This window comes from Carassius gibelio, chromosome B16, assembly GCF_023724105.1.
Source record: "Carassius gibelio isolate Cgi1373 ecotype wild population from Czech Republic chromosome B16, carGib1.2-hapl.c, whole genome shotgun sequence".
Classification (NCBI taxonomy): domain Eukaryota; kingdom Metazoa; phylum Chordata; class Actinopteri; order Cypriniformes; family Cyprinidae; genus Carassius; species Carassius gibelio.
Window position 1 is genome coordinate 23,536,659 of NC_068411.1, and position 20,211 is coordinate 23,556,869.

Below are 20,211 nucleotides of genomic sequence, written 5' to 3' on the forward strand. Positions count from 1 at the left end.
GCTTGTTAACATTAGTTAATGCACTCTGAATTAGCATGAACTAACAATGAATAACTGTATTGTATTTTCATTAACTAACATTAACAAAGATTAATAAATACAGTAATAATAATGTAATAATTATTAAGTAATAATGTATTGTTCATTGTTTGTTCGTGTTAATTAATGAATTAACTAACATTAACAAATGGACCATTATTCTAAAGTGTTACCAAATTAAATTTTAATTCATTATTTAAACATGTTCTCATACTCTTCTCTCTTTTATATATTTGTCTCTCTAGATAACGTAAAATGCCCTGCATACCCCACTGATCTTGTGATTGGCTTGGACATGTCTGAAGATGTCCAGCCTCAAGGCTTTGAACGCATGCGTTCTGTAGTCCTTAGACTGCTGGACAATATTCACATTGCAGAGAGCAACTGTCCAATGGGGGCTCGGGTGGCTGTGGTCGCCTACAGCTCCTACACCAAATACCTGATCCGCTTCACCGACTATCGCCGCAAAAATCAGCTTATTGATGCGGTGAATAACATAGCCCTGGAACGCACTTCAAACCGACGTAACCTAGGCGCTGCCATGCGGTTCGTGGGCAGGAATGTCCTGAAGCGTGTGCGAAAGGGTATCCTGATGAGGAAGGTAGCGATCTTCCTCACCGCTGGAGAATCGCAGGATTCGACGTCCCTCACCACAGCCATTCTAGAGTACAAAGCCCTGAACATTAAGCTTGGTGTCATCTCACTAAGAAATGTCCCCAATATTAGGAAAGCTTTAGAGGTAAAGTTACAGCAAAAACACTTAAATCTGTATTATACTTAACTTTTTATTATTTAAAGGAATAGTTCACACAAAAATGCCACCATTTACTCACCTCCATGTTGTTACAAATCTGTATGACAGATCATTTTTAAATGTTAAGGACTTAGTTTAAGTTAGTGAATTGGTTCTGCAAACCTTTCTGAATGCTGACTGAATTTTTACTTTTGGGTGAACTTCCCCTTTAATAATTAAACTATGATGTGTGTGCCTAACAGAGGAAGTCTTAATACAAAACGTGTAGGCCTATTCATTCTCATTGTGTGATGTTTTGTTGTATGCAGGCAGATGAAACTAAGAGTTTTATTTTGACTGTGCTGGTCAGAATTCAAGATCAGAATACTACTCTCAGTAAGGTCCAGAGTTGTGTTATTTGCTTCGGTAAGACCCAGTCCTTTCTCTCCATCTCTCTCACACCCAGTGAAAAAATATGAATGTGTCCAATAGGAATAAGAAAATAAGGAAGAATCATGATTCATTTTATAGAAGATTATCTAATATTTAACAGTGCTACATGAAACTAAAAGAAGACCCATATTGTATCGTATCGTATCATATCATATCATATGCCCACTCTCTTTTCTCTTCTAAGACTCCTGCAGACCAGCTAGAGAATGTGATGGCACCAACCTGCCATCTTCTCCCCAGGAGTTAGACGTAGACTTGGCAGTGATTGTGGATGGCTCCCGTAGTATCCTGTCTGACGAGTACGAGGGTGTGAAGGAGGTGCTCGGCAGTGTGCTCGATCAGATCGTCGTGAGCAGTCAACCACAAGGGGCTGACAGTCAAGCCAGAGTGGCCCTCTACCAGCAGAGCTCCACCTACAGTGAAGCCCAGTCTGGTGTCAAAACGATATTCAGCTTCCAACAGTTCCCAGATCGAAGTTTAATGAAGCGGAGCATCTACCAGGATCTACAGCAAACCGGAGGCTCTTCCCAACTGGATCTTGCGATGGAATACGCCATAATGCAGGGCATCCTCTCTGCTCCAAGGGGCCGCAAGAACAAGATGGCTTTGTTCATTATTGGAGAGGATATGTCATCTCAGGACAGAGCGAAACTGGACTATATCTCCAACTTGGCGAAGTGTGAGGGTGTTGTTCTCTTCACCCTGACGTTGGGTGACCACATCAGCACTGCTCAGGTGGAGCAGCTTGCGAGCTACCCCTTAGAACAGCACAACATTCACCTGGGACACTTGAAACATGGAGAACATGAGTATGCGCATCGTTTCTTGAGGACGTTCTTCCACATTCTAAGCAGTAAGGAATGCTTTATGTCCTTTAATGCAGAATTGAGGACTTAAACGTTGGGATAGTTCACCCAGTCAAACTATGCTCACACTCAGAAAGAACAAAAAAACACTGAATAAATCATACTATTTTCTTTTTGGAGTCATTTATCCCCTTAAGGATGGCTTTACATAACTTTGTTCATCTTGAGGGGCTTGTCTGTGTTAATATAGTCTATTTGTGATTGCAGAAAATATGAACTCCTACCCTCATCCATCACTCAAGAGTCAGTGTAGCAATTTTCAAGGACGTCCAGGTCAGCGTCCGGACTACGAGGCTGCAGAGAGACCTGTGTATAGGTATCAGCTGACACAATCTGATCTGTTGTCATCTAATGTAAAGTATCTGTTTTTTGGAGTAATTTTTTTAATGTATATATATACATAGATTTGTTCATAATGTTATGTACATGGAAAAAAAACAGGTACTTATTTATAAAGATGCAGGTAATTAAAATAATCCCGCAGTTAATAGATACATATATAACACTGCTCCTTTTGTTCTCATTTGTATGTAAGTTACTTTGGATAAAAGCATCTGCTAATTGACTAAAATGTAAATGTAATTAAGTTTGTTAAAATTTAAATGTATTTATAATTAATTATAAATTAGAATCATTTAATTTATTATAAATGCACAAAAAGTGGCGCAATTGAATGGCCTGTTGACTCTGTGCTATTTCCTAGATTTCTTGTGCCATCCACTCCATACCCAGAAGTGGCAGTGGAAGAGCAAGTGGAGGAAGAAGACGTTGGAGTGGAGGAGGCTGAGGACCAGCAGAACTCAGGCCGCGGAGATTCAGGAGTCAAGTCTCCTTTTGACAGCACTGACGGTACGTTCTTAAAAACCTCAGTTCACATCACAGTGTCTCTAGTGTTGGTGAATTGAATTTCACTTTAAACAAAAGCAATTTTACATAAACATTGTTTACGTAAGTCATGGCCTAATGGTTAGGGAAGTTGGACTTGTTACCTGAAGGTTTAGGTTCGAGTCTCAGGTCCAGCAGGAATTGTTTGTTGGGGGAGTGAATAACCAGAACTCTTTTCCACCCTCAATACTACAACTGAGGTGAGACCCAGGAGTAGGGCACAGAACCCCCAACTGCTCGCCTGGTGCTGCAGCAATATGACAGTGAAAGTGAAAGTGAAAGTGACAGTGAAAGTGAAAGTGAAAGTGAAAGTGAATGGCTGCCCACTGTGGTGTGTGTGTGTGTCTGTATTCACTACTCTGTGTGTGCACTTAGATGGGTTAAATGTAGAGCACAAATTTAGAGTATGGGACACCATAATTGGCCACACTTCACCTATTTTTTCACTTTATAAATTATTACTTTACAAGACCATTTGCATGGCTTATCAGTAAATAAGTGTTTTGCTTTCAGATATTTGTCACCTGAACAGTGACCGGGGCACCCTCTGTGGTGAATATGTGCAGCTCTGGTACTATAATGAAGCGGTCGGTACATGTTTACCCTTCTGGTATGGGGGTTGTGGTGGTAACAGTAACCGATTTAATTCAGAAAAGGAATGCCTTCAGACCTGTGGAGAACAAAGTAAGTCCTTTGTGCAGTGTCTCATAAATCAGCGTAAATATGCTTTGCTATTAAAGTACATATAGCTAAATGTAACCTAAGCTTGAATAAAAGATACTTAATTGTTTAATATCTGTGGCACTAGCAGAATTAAACAAAGTTGCAAAAATAACTACTGTAGATTTTTAAAGAAAATATGGAGCTTTTTTGGTTTTAAACTTGTCTTCAAACCAGGGAAAACTGACCTTCAGCTACTGTAGAACAATTTTTCTTTAAATGTTTTGTCTTCATTCTTTATTTAATTTGTAATACCATGTGAGATTTCAGTTGTATTTTTATAGTGGAACTTCAAAATGTCACCGGTTTCCATTTCAGAAATGCCCCAAACCCCTCTATATCTAGCCAACATACCATTCTGACAGACTGACAAAAACCAGCAAAACAGATTAGTCTTAGCCACTGCCATATCGCCCTGTAGCTTAAGACTGGAAGCTCACTGAAGCAAATCAGGGTTAAGAAAGGGGGAAAAAACTCAATAATTAAAGGGTTAGTTCAACCGAGAATGAAAATGTGTCCATCTTCTACTCACCCTTGAAGCATCATAGCTGTATGTGACTTTCCTCTTTCAGAATAATCCAGTTGAAGTTATATTAAAAATTCCTTGAGCTTTGGGCTTCCAAGAGTATCAGTGGGGTAAAGCAGGTGTTTGTTGTCAGCTGCTCAGAAGACGTGAAATAAAATGTCTGTAAAAAAGTTTCTGTAATAAAACATCCCTCACACAGCCCCCTGTAGCGAATCCATGCGCTATTGTAAGATAAATATCCAGATTTCAAATGTAAAAAACACTATTTTTCTCACTTCTGCTGACTGTTGGGAACCAGAAGACATGCAGGTGGAAGATGGAAGATGTATGGGTCACGTGCGTGCCTCTGGGAAATGTAGGAAGGGAAAACCAGTCTTGCTGGCTTATTTCGAAATCATTCGATGTTTTTTTTTTTTTACAAATCCTCATTTTGTGCATCCAATTCATGACCAGCATTTTGTTTTGCTCTCTCTCTGTGCTCGTTACTAATCACACAGCACTGACGCACTAAGACATCTGCCTGGACGTCTTCCAGTTCAGCAGAAAAGAGAAAAGAAACCTGTTTATTACTTTTGATATCTGGATATTGTGACGGTCCATAACCCATCTCACATGTTTAGCCTCTACCACCGCTTATTTGATTATTGTTATATTTAAATTTACTTCGTTTATTGGTTAATGCTTGATTTATGTTTGACTCCGCTCTTCAGACCCACAAAAACATTTTGAGGAATACTATTGACATACAAACATTCAAACATCAGTTATTTACCTTTGTACTGTGAAGAAGCAGAAATGCTCCTCCAGGCTGTGTGTGGCGCGTCAATCTGAATAGACACGGCTTGAAGTTCAGAGGTTTTGCTGAGAGAACTTGGTGTTACAAAGTTTAACTAACAAACTCTTTGTAATACTTATCATTGGTTAAACATTTGTAAAACACCTGATTTAACATAATGAATTATAATAGAGATAAGTTTGGATCTTTTTTTACGGCACACCGGACTGGGCTAGTGTGTGGCAACTGCCATACTCTGCCATATGGAAATGCCGTTCCTAGTTCAATGTGTTTTTCATTTATCTGCAGGGTTGTTTGGAGAAGCATGTAGCCCAACCCAAAATGGGTCAAGTCCTTTGAACAATTTGCATTCTATTTGGTGCCTCTATGGCACGGAAATTACAAACTTTACTCTTAACAAATCAACAATCACACAAGGTACTTTTGTCTAGGCCTATGTAAAATAACTGCTGATATTTTTTTATTCTTTATTAAATCTCCAGCTACTGAAGAAATCTTTCAGGCAAAAGAGGAAACGGCATTCATTAATGGTGAGAAATGAGCTTTCTCTGTAACTGCTTGTCTGGCTTTTCCTTTTGCATGTGGCTGAAAGGATTTGATCTGGCGATTACAATCTCGCCTGGAGTCTCACTGACCGAAGTCTTTCCTGATGTTTCCACTCACAGATGCTTGCTTCATGAAACAAGATGTGGGGCCCTGCAGTGACTATGTTTTAAGTTGGCACTTTGACATCCAGCAGAAAAAATGCATTTATTTCTGGTATGGAGGATGTGGAGGAAACGAAAACAGGTTTAAGACGCAGGTGGAATGTGAAGCTTTATGTGTAAGAGACATTTAATCAGGATGACTTTCCAAATGACATTTATGAACAAAGACTTTCTTCACTCTCATATTTACCAATCATTCTCTCAAAGCTAGAAAATTATATTTGTTAAGTTTTACAACCAAAAACACATAATTATTCATCAGCACCCCAACACAATTTGGTCAGCTGCTTTGGTCATACTTTTATGGTTAGCTACTGTAAGTATGGAAGCTTTGCTGTTTTTGTCAAGGGATTAAAAAAAGGTAATTGTGGCTTTTTATCTCACAACTCTTACTTTTTCTCTTGTACTTTTAGGTCATATCTCACAGCTATGGCTTATTTTCCTTGAAATCCTAAAAAGGGTCTGAATTTTTATATAAAATGAGTTTTTTCTTGCTTTTTAAAAAATATATGATTTTTTTCTTTTCTCAAAATTACGAGAATATTTTTTTAAGTCAGATTTGTGAAATAAAAAGTTGCAATACCGACATATAGCGCCATTGTTATATGGGCATCCGAAGTTCGAATACAGATTTCAGGACCTTTCCCAATCCCGCCCCCATCTCTCGCTCACACTTTCCTTCCTATCAGTTCTGATCTGTCCTATCATAATAAAGGCAAAAATGCCAAATAAATAAATAAAAAACAAACAACTTAAACCTTCTTAGAGTCATATTGTGTGTAGATTAAAATGTCAATGTATATAAAGTTTTCAGTCAAGATGTTTTGTGACAGCACTAGTAATCTGCAATATTTTTTTATGCTGCTTTGATTAAAAATAGTTTTCAGTAATTACACATTTGTTAAAATGTATGCATTTTTTTTTATCTTTAAAAATTCTGAATAACTGATCACAACCTGTTTTACTTCTGTAATCTGACCAGGTATAAATAAAAAAAAATAAAAATAAAAAAAAAGTACTGTTGGATTTGATTTTATTCATTTGGGAATCCATGGGTCTAGAGGTTTCATGTTCACTTGAAACAATGCTAAATATGCTGTGCTCAATGTTTTTTAATCCAAAGAAGCAAATAGATATATTTCATGACATTTATTCAGTAATATCCATAAATATTACACAGTGATTATAATGAAAATTTCATGCCCATCCATGTCTTGCACTCGGGCCTCAAAACAAAACTACAGTATTGTTCAAAATAATAGCAGTACAATGTGACTAACCAGAATAATCAAGGTTTTGCGTATATTTTTTTATTGCTACGTGGCAAACAAGTTACCAGTAGGTTCAGTAGATTCTCAGAAAACAAATGAGACCCAGCATTCATGATATGCACGCTCTTAAGGCTGTGCAATTGGGCAATTAGTTGAATTAGTTGAAAGGGGTGTGTTCAAAAAAATAGCAGTGTGGCATTCAATCACTGAGGTCATCAATTTTGTGAAGAAACAGGTGTGAAACAGGTGGCCCCTATTTAAGGATGAAGCCAAAGCTTGTTGAACATGCATTTGAAAGCTGAGGAAAATGGGTCGTTCAAGACATTGTTCAGAAGAACAGCGTACTTTGATTAAAAAGTTGATTAGAGAGGGGAAAACCTATAAAGAGGTGCAAAAAATGATAGGCTGTTCAGCTAAAATGATCTCCAATGCCTTAAAATGGAGAGCAAAACCAGAGAGACGTGGAAGAAAACGGAAGACAACCATCAAAATGGATAGAAGAATAACCAGAATGGCAAAGGCTCAGCCAATGATCACCTCCAGGATGATCAAAGACAGTCTGGAGTTACCTGTAAGTACTGTGACAGTTAGAAGACGTCTGTGTGAAGCTAATCTATTTTCAAGAATCCCCCGCAAAGTCCCTCTGTTAAAAAAAAGGCATGTGCAGAAGAGGTTACAATTTGCCAAAGAACACATCAACTGGCCTAAAGAGAAATGGAGGAACATTTTGTGGACTGATGAGAGTAAAATTGTTCTTTTTGGGTCCAAGGGCCACAGGCAGTTTGTGAGACGACCCCCAAACTCTGAATTCAAGCCACAGTACACAGTGAAGACAGTGAAGCATGGAGGTGCAAGCATCATGATATGGGCATGTTTCTCCTACTATGGTGTTGGGCCTATTCATCGCATACCAGGGATCATGGATCAGTTTGCATATGTTAAAATACTTGAAGAGGTCATGTTGCCCTATGCTGAAGAGGACATGCCCTTGAAATGGTTGTTTCAACAAGACAATGACCCAAAACACACTAGTAAACGGGCAAAGTCTTGGTTCCAAACCAACAAAATGAATGTTATGGAGTGGCCAGCCCAATCTCCAGACCTTAATCCAATTGAGAACTTGTGGGGTGATATCAAAAATGCTGTTTCTGAAGCAAAACCAAGAAATGTGAATGAATTGTGGAATGTTGTTAAAGAATCATGGAGTGGAATAACAGCTGAGAGGTGCCACAAGTTGGTTGACTCCATGCCACACAGATGTCAAGCAGTTTTAAAAAAACTGTGGTCATACAACTAAATATTAGTTTAGTGATTCACAGGATTGCTAAATCCCAGAAAAAAAAAATGTTTGTACAAAATAGTTTTGAGTTTGTACAGTCAAAGGTAGACACTGCTATTTTTTTGAACACACCCCTTTCAACTAATTGCCCAATTGCACAGCCTTAAGAGCGTGCATATCATGAATGCTGGGTCTTGTTTGTTTTCTGACAATCTACTGAACCTACTGGTAACTTGTTTGCCACGTAGCAATAAAAAATATACTAAAAACCTTGATTATTCTGGTTAGTCACATTGTACTGCTATTATTTTGAACAATACTGTATATGGGTTTAGCTGTGCAGAAATAACACTATAAGTGTACCTACTGTGTGAAGCCCATCATGTCCTGTTTTCTGCAGTGTTATGATAGAAAATCAAAAACATACAAAGCAAACTTTTCTGTTGGCTTTCGGGGTTTTATATAGTTACATTTAATTTATTTAAAGTGGATTTGATCCTAAATGGTTTAATTATATTAATTGGCATTATATTTAAATTTACAGTGCACTTGATCAGATGTCAATTAAACGTGTCCCATCTTCCCACATGGTTTCTCTCACTTCCAGACTTTGACAATGCCATCTCTAGAAGAGGTGACTATAAAGCCTTGGGTGGTCTGGAAAGTCGCAATATCAGTAATGATGTCATGGTGACCCACAGGAAGGGATTCTGGGCCACGGCGGGGGGTGTCCTCAGTGGATCCGCTTTTCTGCTTACTGTGGATCTCCTGGTTAGGTCGAAGGGTGACAGAGGAGAAGATCAATAAAATATAAATGTGCAGAAAACAGAAAATCAGATGGAAATAAGGTTCAGACCTGTACAACTTCTGTTCCTTCAATGATCTTGCGGTTGTAGAACACAGAAGGACAGTGAAGCGAGTCGTTTGCACAGCCTGCGACGATGTATGATCTCTCAGGGTAGGCCAAATCCCAAAACCTGCAGATATCATACAGAACACACTCGAATTCATAACATGCTCAATCTGCATATGCTCTCATAACCTTGGGAATGTAAAACTCTTGCACCCAATTAATAATAATATTTGAGGAAATATCGGTTATGTCTGAATCTGAATGCAGCTGATTCTGTATAAAGGTATCATCTGAAATTCAGGGTTCGAGATATTTGGAAATTGCTTAAATCGTTTGAATGGAAACAAAAATGTTGCTTTCAAATATGAAATATTTCACATTAATGTGATATAGTCTTTGTAAACCTGTTGTTGTGCACACATTGGATTCGAAAAAGGCTTGGTGCCTTCTAACCTGCTAAATCTTCACCCCTCAACAGTGATTAGTTTTGCTAACTAGTCTCACCTGATTCTCATGTCAGATCCAGCTGTAAGTAGGAGAGGATTGCCATCAGCAGGGCTGCAGTATATCCCATGAACACTGTGGGGAGACGGCTGCAGAGAACAACAGATTCCAGTGTAATGACAGCAGGCAAGTCTGAATGTATTTTTTATTGTGATGCAGAAGTGACCAACATACCTGCATCTCTGAAAGCGGAGGTGCAGAGCTAGCCCACAGGGTGAACTTCCTGTCTCCAGTCTCCATATCCCACATGGACACCTCATTGTTACCTTGGACAGCTGAAGAGAATACGAAAAACCTTTATAACCTTAAACTTTAAACCGTGTGTGTGTGTGTGTGTGTGTGTGTGTGTGTATGTATATATATATATATATATATATATATATATATATATATATATATATATATATATATATATATATATATATAAAATATATACACTTTTATTCTTAAAGGATACATTAAATTCCTCAAAAGGGACTGTAAAAAAAATTCAACAGAGAATCTTGAGCATCAAATTAGCATATTAAAATGATTTGTGAAGGGCCATGTGATGGAGTAATTGCTTCTGAAAATTCAGCTTATAAAAGCTATTTTAAATTGTAATAGTATTTAAAATATTTCTGTTTTACTGTATTTTGATCAAATAAATGTAGCATTGTTAATCATAAGAGACTTTTTACCTGCAATGACAGAGGACTGGTAGAGGGGATGCATCTGCAGGCGTCTGATTCTCGCTCGGGCTGGGTGGGAGTGGCTAGAAATTGGCAACTGAAAACGCATATCCCAGCAAGCCATTGTGCCATTACTTGTGCCTGTGTAAGTATGACACAAAATAAGTCCAAGCTTGACACGGCAAACTTTAAGAATCACTACAATGGTATATGAATTTGCTGAAAACATTCTTCAGTAATTTGGGTTTTGATTGGTACATGTCTTCTTCACATGCTTTTAAGAGCACCATGAAACACAACCCAAACTATCCAGCCCTCTTACCCACACACAGCCAACACTGATGCATGTCCACAGCAAAGGAAGTGATGAGGCCCAGACGCAGGTCATGGCGGAGGGTCCAGGCATTGCTATTGCTGCGGAGATCCCAACCTACCAAAAAGCCGTTTACAGTGGCATAGGCCAGAACCGTCTGTGCCCCTGAGTTGAAGTGGTGTACGTCCACCGCACAGCCCTCATCCTTGGGATCCAGGAACCTGGAAGAGATTCAATGGCTCACTGATCTGACTGGCTGAGTGTCACTGACCGGAGTCTGATGGTCTTGATTTACTCATTTGTACTGTTGTATGGCAGAACACAAATTTAAGATGCTAGAAGTGGAGTTACATAACCTGGACACACCTGGTCTGACAGGGCTGGACTTTGGGTGATTTGGGCGGCTTGTTTGCCTCCACTGCAAGAAGCTGGATGGAACCATTATCTGATGCAACTGCAAGGTAATGTGACCCCTGACAAAAAGTCAGTGTTTTCACATGGCCTCCAATCCGAGAATACGTCAGCACAGACCTGAAACGATCACATTTTCAATAATTTCAGCTCACATAACAGTTAAACAACTAAGACAATTTTTAGATATTGTATAGATATTATCTACCTTGTGGTGGTCGTCTTGCCCTCCATTTTCTGACTGTCCCAGATCTTTACAGTTCCATCATTGGAGCATGTAGCAAAGATGGAGTGCTCGTCAGAGACTCGGATTCGATTCACGGCAGATTTGTGCTCGTGAAGATGGGCCACTAGAAGACCTTTTGGATGCCACCCTGCAATGAAATAGCTGTTGTTACCAGTGGAAATAACCCGTGTGAGGCACACAAGCTAGGAAACACCAACCAACCCCAATTTAAGGTAGTTCAAAAAAGTTAGTTACACTACAAGCCACTAACAAAAAGTTACTTAATGGAGCAATATCTTTTAACTTCATGTTATTCAGTATCTGATATGTATACATCTTTTAGTTCCAAATTAAAATGTCTGTGCATTTAAAAAAAAGAAAAGATCAACAAAAGTCAGCTGCATATGATTACTGTACAATATCGAGCAAGCAGAGGCTAGACAGCCACACAATGTACTTGTATTAGCTAGGTGACATGTGACTGCTGTACCTGGGGGTGGAGGCTTGCTCTCCCACTCTGCACTCTCCATCATCTGTTTGGCCATGCGCTCTGCATTGCATTGTTCTCTTTTCTGCTGCACCAGCTGCTGTAGCTCTGCCTTGCATGTGGTGATGCGCCGCTGGTACGTGGACGTGCCGGTTACAGACTGTACCACTTGAATAATAGGGACTCCTGTGGTTTTCTTGGGCTGAATGGCTCCACTTTCAGGAATCTGAAGAGCAACAGGGAGTTGTTTAATATAAAGATTCAGTATTATTTAAGAAAAACATGCTTATACATTTAATCTGGGAAAATACAGCACATTCCTGCATGTTTGTGCAAACATGATGAAAAATAATACAAAGCTGCAACATGGACAAATGCACACTAAAAAGGTGTTGATGAAGAAAGTATGATGGAGAGGGCAGAGAAAGAGCAGGGGAGAGAGCACACTGTTTGCTCAGCAGTCGACCTGAGCTGAGGATGGAACATGAGGGAGGTAAAGAGTCTGTAAGGAGTGCTCAGATCGAATTCGAACATTAGGTACCGTTGAGGGTGTCTGGGCCGAGCTGGGAGGGTCCAGAGAACCAAACATGCTCTTCCACTCTTCGTTCAAGTTGGAGTCCTGTTTCGTATGTTTGCGAGCTGAAAAAGAGAAACAAAATTTAACTATAGTACTTTAAATTGACCTATTTAAAATAGAAGATGCATTTCTGGATTGTAAAACACTCGGTGCTCAGTTAAAGCGTTAACATGCGGACTGACACGTGTAAATGAAATCAAGCAATTGATTTAATCAGCACAGTGACATATAGTACTTAAATTAAGTAAATCAGTTAGTTCAAAAAGTAAATTTTAATAGAAGCGAAGCAGACAAAATCAACTTTACTTCCCAAATGCATTAGAAATGAAGAGGACTATACAATATGTTGAAAGTAAAAAAAAAAAAAAAGCTCCTGCAACTCCATCTATAGCTGCAGTTTTTCACACTTTCACACTAGGTAGTTCAAAAAGTGTGTGAGAACTAATAAGGTATAAATCTATTGACGATAAAAAAGTATAAATGTATCTTAATCCATTGGAATGGCGTGCCTTGAAAAGTAATAATTTATTAAATGATTTTGAAATGCTTTTAAAAAGTCTCACAAAGGCTACATTTACTTGATTAATAATACAGTAAAAACAGTATATTACAATTTGAAAAAACTTTTCTATTTTAATCTATTTTCTATTGTATTTTTATAATAACAAAGCTGAATGTTTAGCTGACAGTCTTTATTTGTTGCATGATCCATTAAAAATCATTCTGATAGACTGATTTGATGCTTATTTCAGTATTCATGTAATAAATGTATATGATTACATTTTAGTGTTAATGTAATAAAAGTTTTAAAATAACCAAATTTATTTTAAATATAAATATTTTTTTTAATTAAAATGTTTTTACTGTAACTTCTTAACATTTCAATTATTTCTTGCTGAATAAGAAAATTATTATTATTTTAATAATTATCTGCTAGTATATACTGGAAAATCTGTTATCCTTTATAAATTCAGTCACCAGCAGCCATACTGAACACTCTGAAAGTACACTCCAGCTAGTATGTACGAAAACTGACTGAAAAAAAAGCATTAGCCAACGTGAGCTGTCGTGCAAAACAAAATGTATACATCCACATCACATCTGCTTGTTATGATGAATTCTCAGATTTAGGAACACAAAGCCTCCGACTTAGTCAAAGTGAGTGATTTATCACTTCAAACAGAGCACGGCTGCTTGAGATCTAAACAATATACCAGAGGCAGAAGGGATGACGTCTGCAAACAAATGAAAATTAAAGACATTCATTTTAAATGGCGACCCAGTGATATGAGAAGTGTATACATATCCTCAAATAACAGTAAATATAAATGCAGACAGTGTGTCACCCACCTCTCTTGTCTTCAAACTCCTGCTTGGGCTTGATGAGGTCCACCTGTCGGCCAGTGATGCCCACTGTACCGAGATCAATGACTCCACTGTGGGCTCCATCACTTAGGTGGCTCTGGTCTATGATGTTGGCTTTGGCCTTGTTGGATTTGAGCATGAAGTCTTTCAGAGCTAGGAGCTTGTCCTCTTCAGCCTCCGTCATCCCCTGATAGAAACCACATGATACGACGTAACAATTTATACAAGTGTGACATAAAGCAAGGCAACACTTCTATTAATCAGTTATTACTCATTTGATAGCATTCTAGTGGAAGAACATAGAGGGTCCATCCACTGGTTGAGAGATTTGGCTCTTTGTATTGTATTGGAAAGAATAGCCTACAGTATAAAGGGCAAACTAAAGGACTACCATAAAATTTGGGATCTGTTTATTCAGTTTCTGGAAAATAAGCAAATATTGGCACAGGCAAAAGATACCTCACCCTACTGATTGATATGCATATATATACACTTTTGTACATTAAAATATGTAGATATATCTGCCTTAGCCTTTGCATAACAACTTCTTTATCTGTATAACTGAGTTTTAGATGCTTTGGAGGAGGGGAATTAAGATTTAAAACAGCAGCCTTATACAGACAATACAAATTAAATATAAAAATAAATCTATAGTAATAATAATTGTAAAAAAAAAGTTAAAAAAATTTTCCTGACCTGTGAAAGAAGTTTCTTAAGCAGCTGGGCAATTGCGGGATCCTCAGGAATGGGGCATTCTGGGATGGAGCCGTTGCGCTTTTTTTGGCGGAGTAACAGATGCCTGAAGAGGCTCCCGATGTCTTTTGAACGCAGCGCATAATCAAAGATGGAGCGACTTATGGGTTCTTTCAGCACGCTGAGCAACACAATCTCCTTATCAATCTGTCCAAAGAGTTCAAAACTGAAGTGAAAATTCTGCCATCATTTATGTTGTTCCAAACATTTATAACAACCTTTCTTCTGTGAAACACAAAAGGAGAGTTTTATTCAGAGTAGTTGTGACTAATCACCTGTATAATAGGCTGCGTGATGAAAGGGCTGAGATGAGGCATGAGTTTGCAGTAGACGTCAGCGATGTTGAGGTGCTGAGCGACAACAGTGATGAAACCCACAGCTCCATAGCGGATCCACAGATTGGGGTGGCATAAGAAAGGAGCTGTGTAACAGTAACAATTATACACAATAATTATGAAGCACAGGCGTACAAGAGAGCAGAATTTCTCTCACCAATATCACTGACAAACTCGTAGATGTGAGGTTTCTGCAGTAGCCCCAGCTGACACATGCAAGTGAGAGCATTGAGAGCTTTATAAATGACAAACTCCTCTGCATCACTCAGGCCTTGCTGCAGAAGAGGCTTTAGGATGGAGGAACTCTGCCAACCCACATATGCTGCTACACCTGCAGGGAGGAGGACATTGGTTACATGTCGTGAGTGACTGTCTGATATTATATGAAGTGACAGTGACGGCAACCTACCTACTATGCTGTCAAAGAAAGCTCCACGGAGGTGCCAGTCATTCTTGTCGTTGAGGAAGGTGATCATGTGGGAGAGAAGGACATCATTGGCTTTCTGCCTGCCGAAGAACACGCAGAGGCGGGTGATGCCGTTCTCCATCAGCGTCTGTTTGACAATGTTCTCGGGGTCGCTCAGTAAAGTCACCACCTTCTGCTGAACCATCTCATGCAAGGCCTGTAGCTCTTTGGACAAGGGATGGATCATATCCACAGCATTTTAATGTCAGCCGTGTAAGCTGGCTATTACTGTAGTGCAAAAAGTTATACACGGGCAATATCTATAAACCTTTTTAAGACTACCATAAAAGTGAGATTTTATTGGAGAGTAGTTATTTACCTGAATCGTAGTTTTCATTGGGGGGAAGGGTTTCTTCTGTGTCCTCTCCATTGAGGTCTTGTTCAGAGCTCAAATTATTCTCCTGCACCAGCTCCAGAAAACGAAGCGCCGTCTCTGCCAAGTGTGCTATGTTCTCTATATAATATAATATAACAAATTTTTTAATATTTGGGGTCGATAAGATTTTTTTATTGTGTTTTTTCACTCACCTAGGCTGTTTATTTGATTGAAAATATTGTTTAAATAGAAATATTGTGAAAAATAATTACAATTTAAAACAACTGCTTTATATTTTTTTTATATATATAATTAATTAGCAGTTATTTGAAATGTCACTGCTATCACTTTTGTACAATTGAATGCATTACTGCAGAAAAGTGCAAAACTATGAATTGCTTATTTTAAAAAATCTTACTGACTCCAAACTTTTGAACTGTTATATAAGGAATTGCATTAAATTGTACAAATATATATTGAAGTCTATATGAAATTGCTTTCACAATCCATTTCACTTGAGTGATTAAGAAATATCAAAGTATTTCCAATTTAAACAATTTTTTGTTTTCTAAAATTATTTGTTTTATTTCAAATCAGAGACCTCATTGGATTGGAAAACTAGTATTTACACATTTAAAAAGGGCAATTTAGACAAGACAATTTAGGAACAATTTACTCCAGCATTTATTTTATTGCTAAAAATACCTGCATAAGCAAGTCTGACAATTGTGGCTTCATCTTGGGCCAAGTGGGCAATCCCAGGTAAAATGTATTCTGGGTAGATATTGACATCATTGCGAGGAACTTCCTTGACCAGTGCCAGCACTTTAGTCAGTGTGCGGACAGCCTCAGCCCTGACGCGCGGCATTGAGTCATTGCAGAAGTGCAGTAAGTAAGGTGTAATCCTGTCCAGCACAATCTCCACATTCAGCCGGCCTGCCAGATGAAGAATCAGCTCCAGTGCTGCCAGCTTGGAGTCGCAGTAACGCAGTGTCTGCAGACAGGATGTGATGACTGACACCAGCACCACCAGCCCCTGCTCCTTAGAACTAAGCTCCTGAGATTCCTTCTCCTGTTTTTCAGTCTTCCCTGTTTGCCCACCACTGCACAAGTTATTAAGGATGTTCTCCAGGTTCTTACGAATGACCAACACCCTTTCGTCAGCAGACTGGAACGTCTCCTTGGCAAACTGAGCCATGTAGGGCTGAAGGAAAGTATAAAAGATTTCTGGAAAAGCTTTGCCTCGCTGCTGCTTTAGATATTCTTCGGCCGTCAGACGCTTTTCTGGTTCTCGCTGCACCATTTGTGCAACCTGCATAGAGTGGATTAAATTATACAGAGTACTACCTAGTATCTAACTAACTAGTATCATATTATTTATTAAATGTAATAATTATTATGTAATTTATTACACCACTATTGAAAAGATTGGGGTCAGTAAGATTTTATATATATATATATATAATTATGTCTCTGCTCTTTTGAACTTTGTCAAATCCCAAAAAAAGAAGGCATCTCAATTTCCAGAAAAATTAAGCTGCACAATTGCTTAAAAATGAATAATAATAATAATAATAATAATAATAATAATGTTTATTGGGCATCAAATATGCATATTAGAATCATTTCGGATCTTTGCCATCAAAAGAATACATTTTATTTTATTTTTATTTTAACATAAATATGTTAAAATAGCTAAATATTATTTCACAATATTACTGCTTTTTTATACGTCTCATAAAAAAATGTCTCGGTGACAACAACAACTGACCAACCCCAAAATTTTGAATGGTAGTGTAAAAATGTGTAAAACCTAAAGTGAAATAATACAAAGTGTCTAAAATCTCATATGAATAGAAATGCTACCAGTTCCCTAATACTGCGATCTTCAATTTTCATCAGCACTTGTTCGGTTTGGAAATGCCCTTTACGGTAAGCCAGCAATTGTGAGAGGTCAAAGAGTGGGACACCCTCTGTAAACAACTCTGCAATCACACAACCTGTCAAAAAATAATAAAAGAGAAAGATGTTTGTAAAATATGTCATATTATAATGCAACAAACAGAACAAATATAATGGTGATGGATACCAGCTGAGAAGATGTCCATGGGCTGCTTGAGTTCTCCCCTGGTCCTCTGGCTATTGCTGGAGAGATCCACAAGCGGAGTTGTCTGGTCACTTTCTGTGGCGAACATGCTGCCATCCACAAATCTTTCTGGTGCAATATAGCATGTTCTCCTCCTGGACGTGTCGAAGAAGTAGTTGAAATCTGCAGGGTTGTCTTCAGGTAAGTATGTAGGTTTAAAACTAGCAAAGTCTGTGAGAAGCACCCAGTTCCAGCTTGTCACCATAACATTTTCTGTTTTAATGTCACCATGACGCACTCCAGATTTATGGGCCTGGTCCACAGCATTGAGGAGCTGGAAGGCGATCCACTTCTTCTCCACATTGTTGAGGAACGGTCGCGTGCTGATGCGGTCATACAAGTTATCCCGAACATACTGCCGAAATAGTATGGCTGCTTTCTCAGTAAGAGTGGCTTTTTGAAAAGGCAGACAGTTCTGACAGGAGTGCAGTCTGATTTTCAGCTCCTCCAGCTCTTGTTTGTAGCTGGTCAGGGGCAGAGAGGGGTCCTGGATCGCAAAAACCTTAACCACAACCAATCCTTCTTTGTGTTTCGCTCGGGCCACTTTGAAAAACCGCGTACTGCCAAGACTTTTGTCATATTCATAATCATGGATGTCAGAGAAGTAACTATCCACTGAAAGAATCTGTGATGGAGCAATTCCAACCAGCTGGTTCCCCATCTCACTGGATCAGAGATGGTTGTGCTCAAAGACAAATGTATACCTATTAGATAGACAGAAGATGGTTCTGCAGTGTACTATTACAACATTCAGCTTTTTCTTAAGATTATTACCCTGAAACAACATACAGAACTAACAAATATCGCTACTTACTATGCAAGCACATAACTATTTTTTTTTTAATACCTGTCATATGCACACAAACCGACAGTCACCACTTATAAGCTACTACTAAATATTGTAGAAACTTCCTTTTCTGTAAAGTTGCTTTGCAATGATTTGTATCGAAAAAACGCTATACAAATATACTTAAAATTGAATTTAGTTGAATTATTACTTATATTTACCTGCAACTGGAGTAGATGCATGTTAAGTTTTGTCATCAATTTAGAATAATCTTCAGATTCGGTATACAGTCTTGTGCACATACAGTGTCACGAGACATAAAATGCTGCATCATATCTGTTAGCAATACAAGCTAGAAAACATAAAACTCTATTTACATCATTGAAATTTTCTCTCGATATAAATTGACAGTTATAAAGTATCATGTAACGTATATACGCGTATGTATTGTTTGTTTACAGCACGGATGTAAAAATAAACGATTGTTTACCTAATTCTTTGAGCCCCGCGCGCTGTCACCTGACCGACTGGTAGGCAATAGTTATTTCTTCCCGCCTTACTAAAAATTACATTCTACATTTTGCCCACGTTAAAACGAACGTTACTTACAAACATGTCAAATCACACGAACGATATAGTATACAGACATTTACATAAAAGAGCCGCTTCATTTGTTATTATGTCAAGGGAGTGAACTAGAGATGTGCGTCTCCATTGGTTGATCTGAGATCTGTTCCACATACGATACCGTATTGGATGAAATGGCTTATGTGACTGATCCCAGATCAACCGCTAAACCGGAAACTGGAAGACATCGTTCAGGATGTTCGGACTTTAGTTTTGTAGAGCGAGAGCCCGTCTACGGAGAGCCTTCCCACTCCCTATTGTACCGAATTTTTTGCAGTTCCACCAGAGTTCCACTGGGGGCGATCGCCATGAGTACAAAATGAATGGGAGTCTATGGGGCTAGACGGCTAAATTTGTCCCTTTCACCCGATTGCCGTTGAGGAATCTCAGATCGGATTGTAGGTTTTGCAAGTTCAATATGTGTTATAGGTCGAACGTTGAATGAACGAGTACTTATGTGCTTTAGATTTCTTACAAGTTGAGTTGTTGTTGCCCATAACACGCTAGCATTCTGCTAATGAACGCTGATTACGACCAGAGATACCGCTTGATGACATCCGAATCATAATCAGCGGGATCACAACTAAAAAGACACGCAGGGATAGCAATAATTTAAACCTGATCTAAACCTATTATACATGTATTATTATACCACTTATATTTTATTGTATGTTATACTCGTAATGTTATTATCACTTTAGTACGATTTGTACTACATTTAGCTACTTTTTAAATATCACATCACTTTTACTATATTTCTACTCTATTGCTCTGCACTGTATCATTGCATACTATTTTACCACTGTAACTCTTACTGGATCCATAAAGGATTATCAGTTACATTTCTTATCGTTTACATCAAATTTACATTTGATTATATTACATGTATATAACACAGTTATAGTACATTAATATGAGAATTGTTACCAGAAAAAATAGTCAAATCAACAAGCGTGAAAAGTATAAGTTTTCACAATTTCTAACGAAAACAAAAAGTTATTTTTAATCCCATGTAGATCACAAACCACTGAAATCGGCCAATACAGACCTATATGAACGTTATTGCGTTTTTATACAGAAAAAAAACGCATCTCCTCCG

At 38.3% G+C, this 20,211-nt stretch overlaps 2 protein-coding genes across 5 annotated transcripts in view; one reads left to right on the forward strand and one right to left on the reverse strand.

The window, feature by feature from the left end:
- The window catches only part of col6a4a (collagen, type VI, alpha 4a), a 30,384-nt gene extending 23,803 nt beyond the window's left edge, over positions 1-6,581 (forward strand). Inside the window, exons 34-41 of the mRNA XM_052579704.1 lie at positions 285-778; positions 1,102-1,198; positions 1,410-2,078; positions 2,299-2,407; positions 2,795-2,940; positions 3,490-3,660; positions 5,501-5,548; positions 5,684-6,581. Of these exons, the coding sequence (XP_052435664.1) occupies positions 285-778; positions 1,102-1,198; positions 1,410-2,078; positions 2,299-2,407; positions 2,795-2,940; positions 3,490-3,660; positions 5,501-5,548; positions 5,684-5,856 (1,907 nt within the window). The 3' untranslated portion in view covers positions 5,857-6,581. The remainder of the gene's footprint in view (positions 1-284; positions 779-1,101; positions 1,199-1,409; positions 2,079-2,298; positions 2,408-2,794; positions 2,941-3,489; positions 3,661-5,500; positions 5,549-5,683) is intronic.
- A 1,997-nt stretch (positions 6,582-8,578) lies between these two features.
- pik3r4 (phosphoinositide-3-kinase, regulatory subunit 4) lies at positions 8,579-19,236 on the reverse strand. Of its 4 annotated transcripts, XM_052579699.1 has the most exons (22): positions 18,976-19,236; positions 18,707-18,837; positions 17,642-18,402; positions 17,419-17,552; positions 16,258-16,864; positions 15,556-15,690; positions 15,180-15,401; positions 14,928-15,101; positions 14,711-14,856; positions 14,379-14,582; positions 13,668-13,869; positions 13,532-13,552; positions 12,282-12,379; positions 11,744-11,966; positions 11,236-11,401; positions 10,983-11,147; positions 10,626-10,837; positions 10,313-10,444; positions 9,807-9,907; positions 9,633-9,721; positions 9,132-9,252; positions 8,579-9,043 (listed from the first exon to the last, which is right to left on the reverse strand). In XM_052579699.1, exons 3-22 carry the CDS (start codon positions 18,357-18,359, stop codon positions 8,873-8,875), a joined length of 4,041 nt encoding a protein of 1,346 aa, XP_052435659.1. In that variant the 5' UTR covers positions 18,360-18,402; positions 18,707-18,837; positions 18,976-19,236; the 3' UTR covers positions 8,579-8,872. The 4 variants fall into 4 exon arrangements, with proteins under 4 accessions (XP_052435659.1, XP_052435661.1, XP_052435662.1 ...); XM_052579701.1 differs by lacking the exon at positions 18,707-18,837; XM_052579702.1 differs by lacking the exon at positions 18,707-18,837 and having other exon boundaries at positions 19,095-19,229.
- Between the last annotated feature and the right edge of the window lie 975 nt (positions 19,237-20,211).

What these genes read in the sequence shown, in the direction of transcription:
- pik3r4 (XM_052579701.1), bottom strand. Translation starts at nt 18,359, where the DNA reads ATGGGGAACCAGCTGGTTGGAATTGCTCCATCACAGATTCTTTCAGTG. An exon ending in CATGGACATCTTCTCAGCTG is followed by an intron (nt 17,553 to 17,641) that starts GTATCCATCACC and finishes ATTTTTTGACAG; the next exon opens with GTTGTGTGATTGCAGAGTTG. An exon ending in TTAAGAAACTTCTTTCACAG is followed by an intron (nt 13,870 to 14,378) that starts GTCAGGAAAATT and finishes GGTTTCTATCAG; the next exon opens with GGGATGACGGAGGCTGAAGA.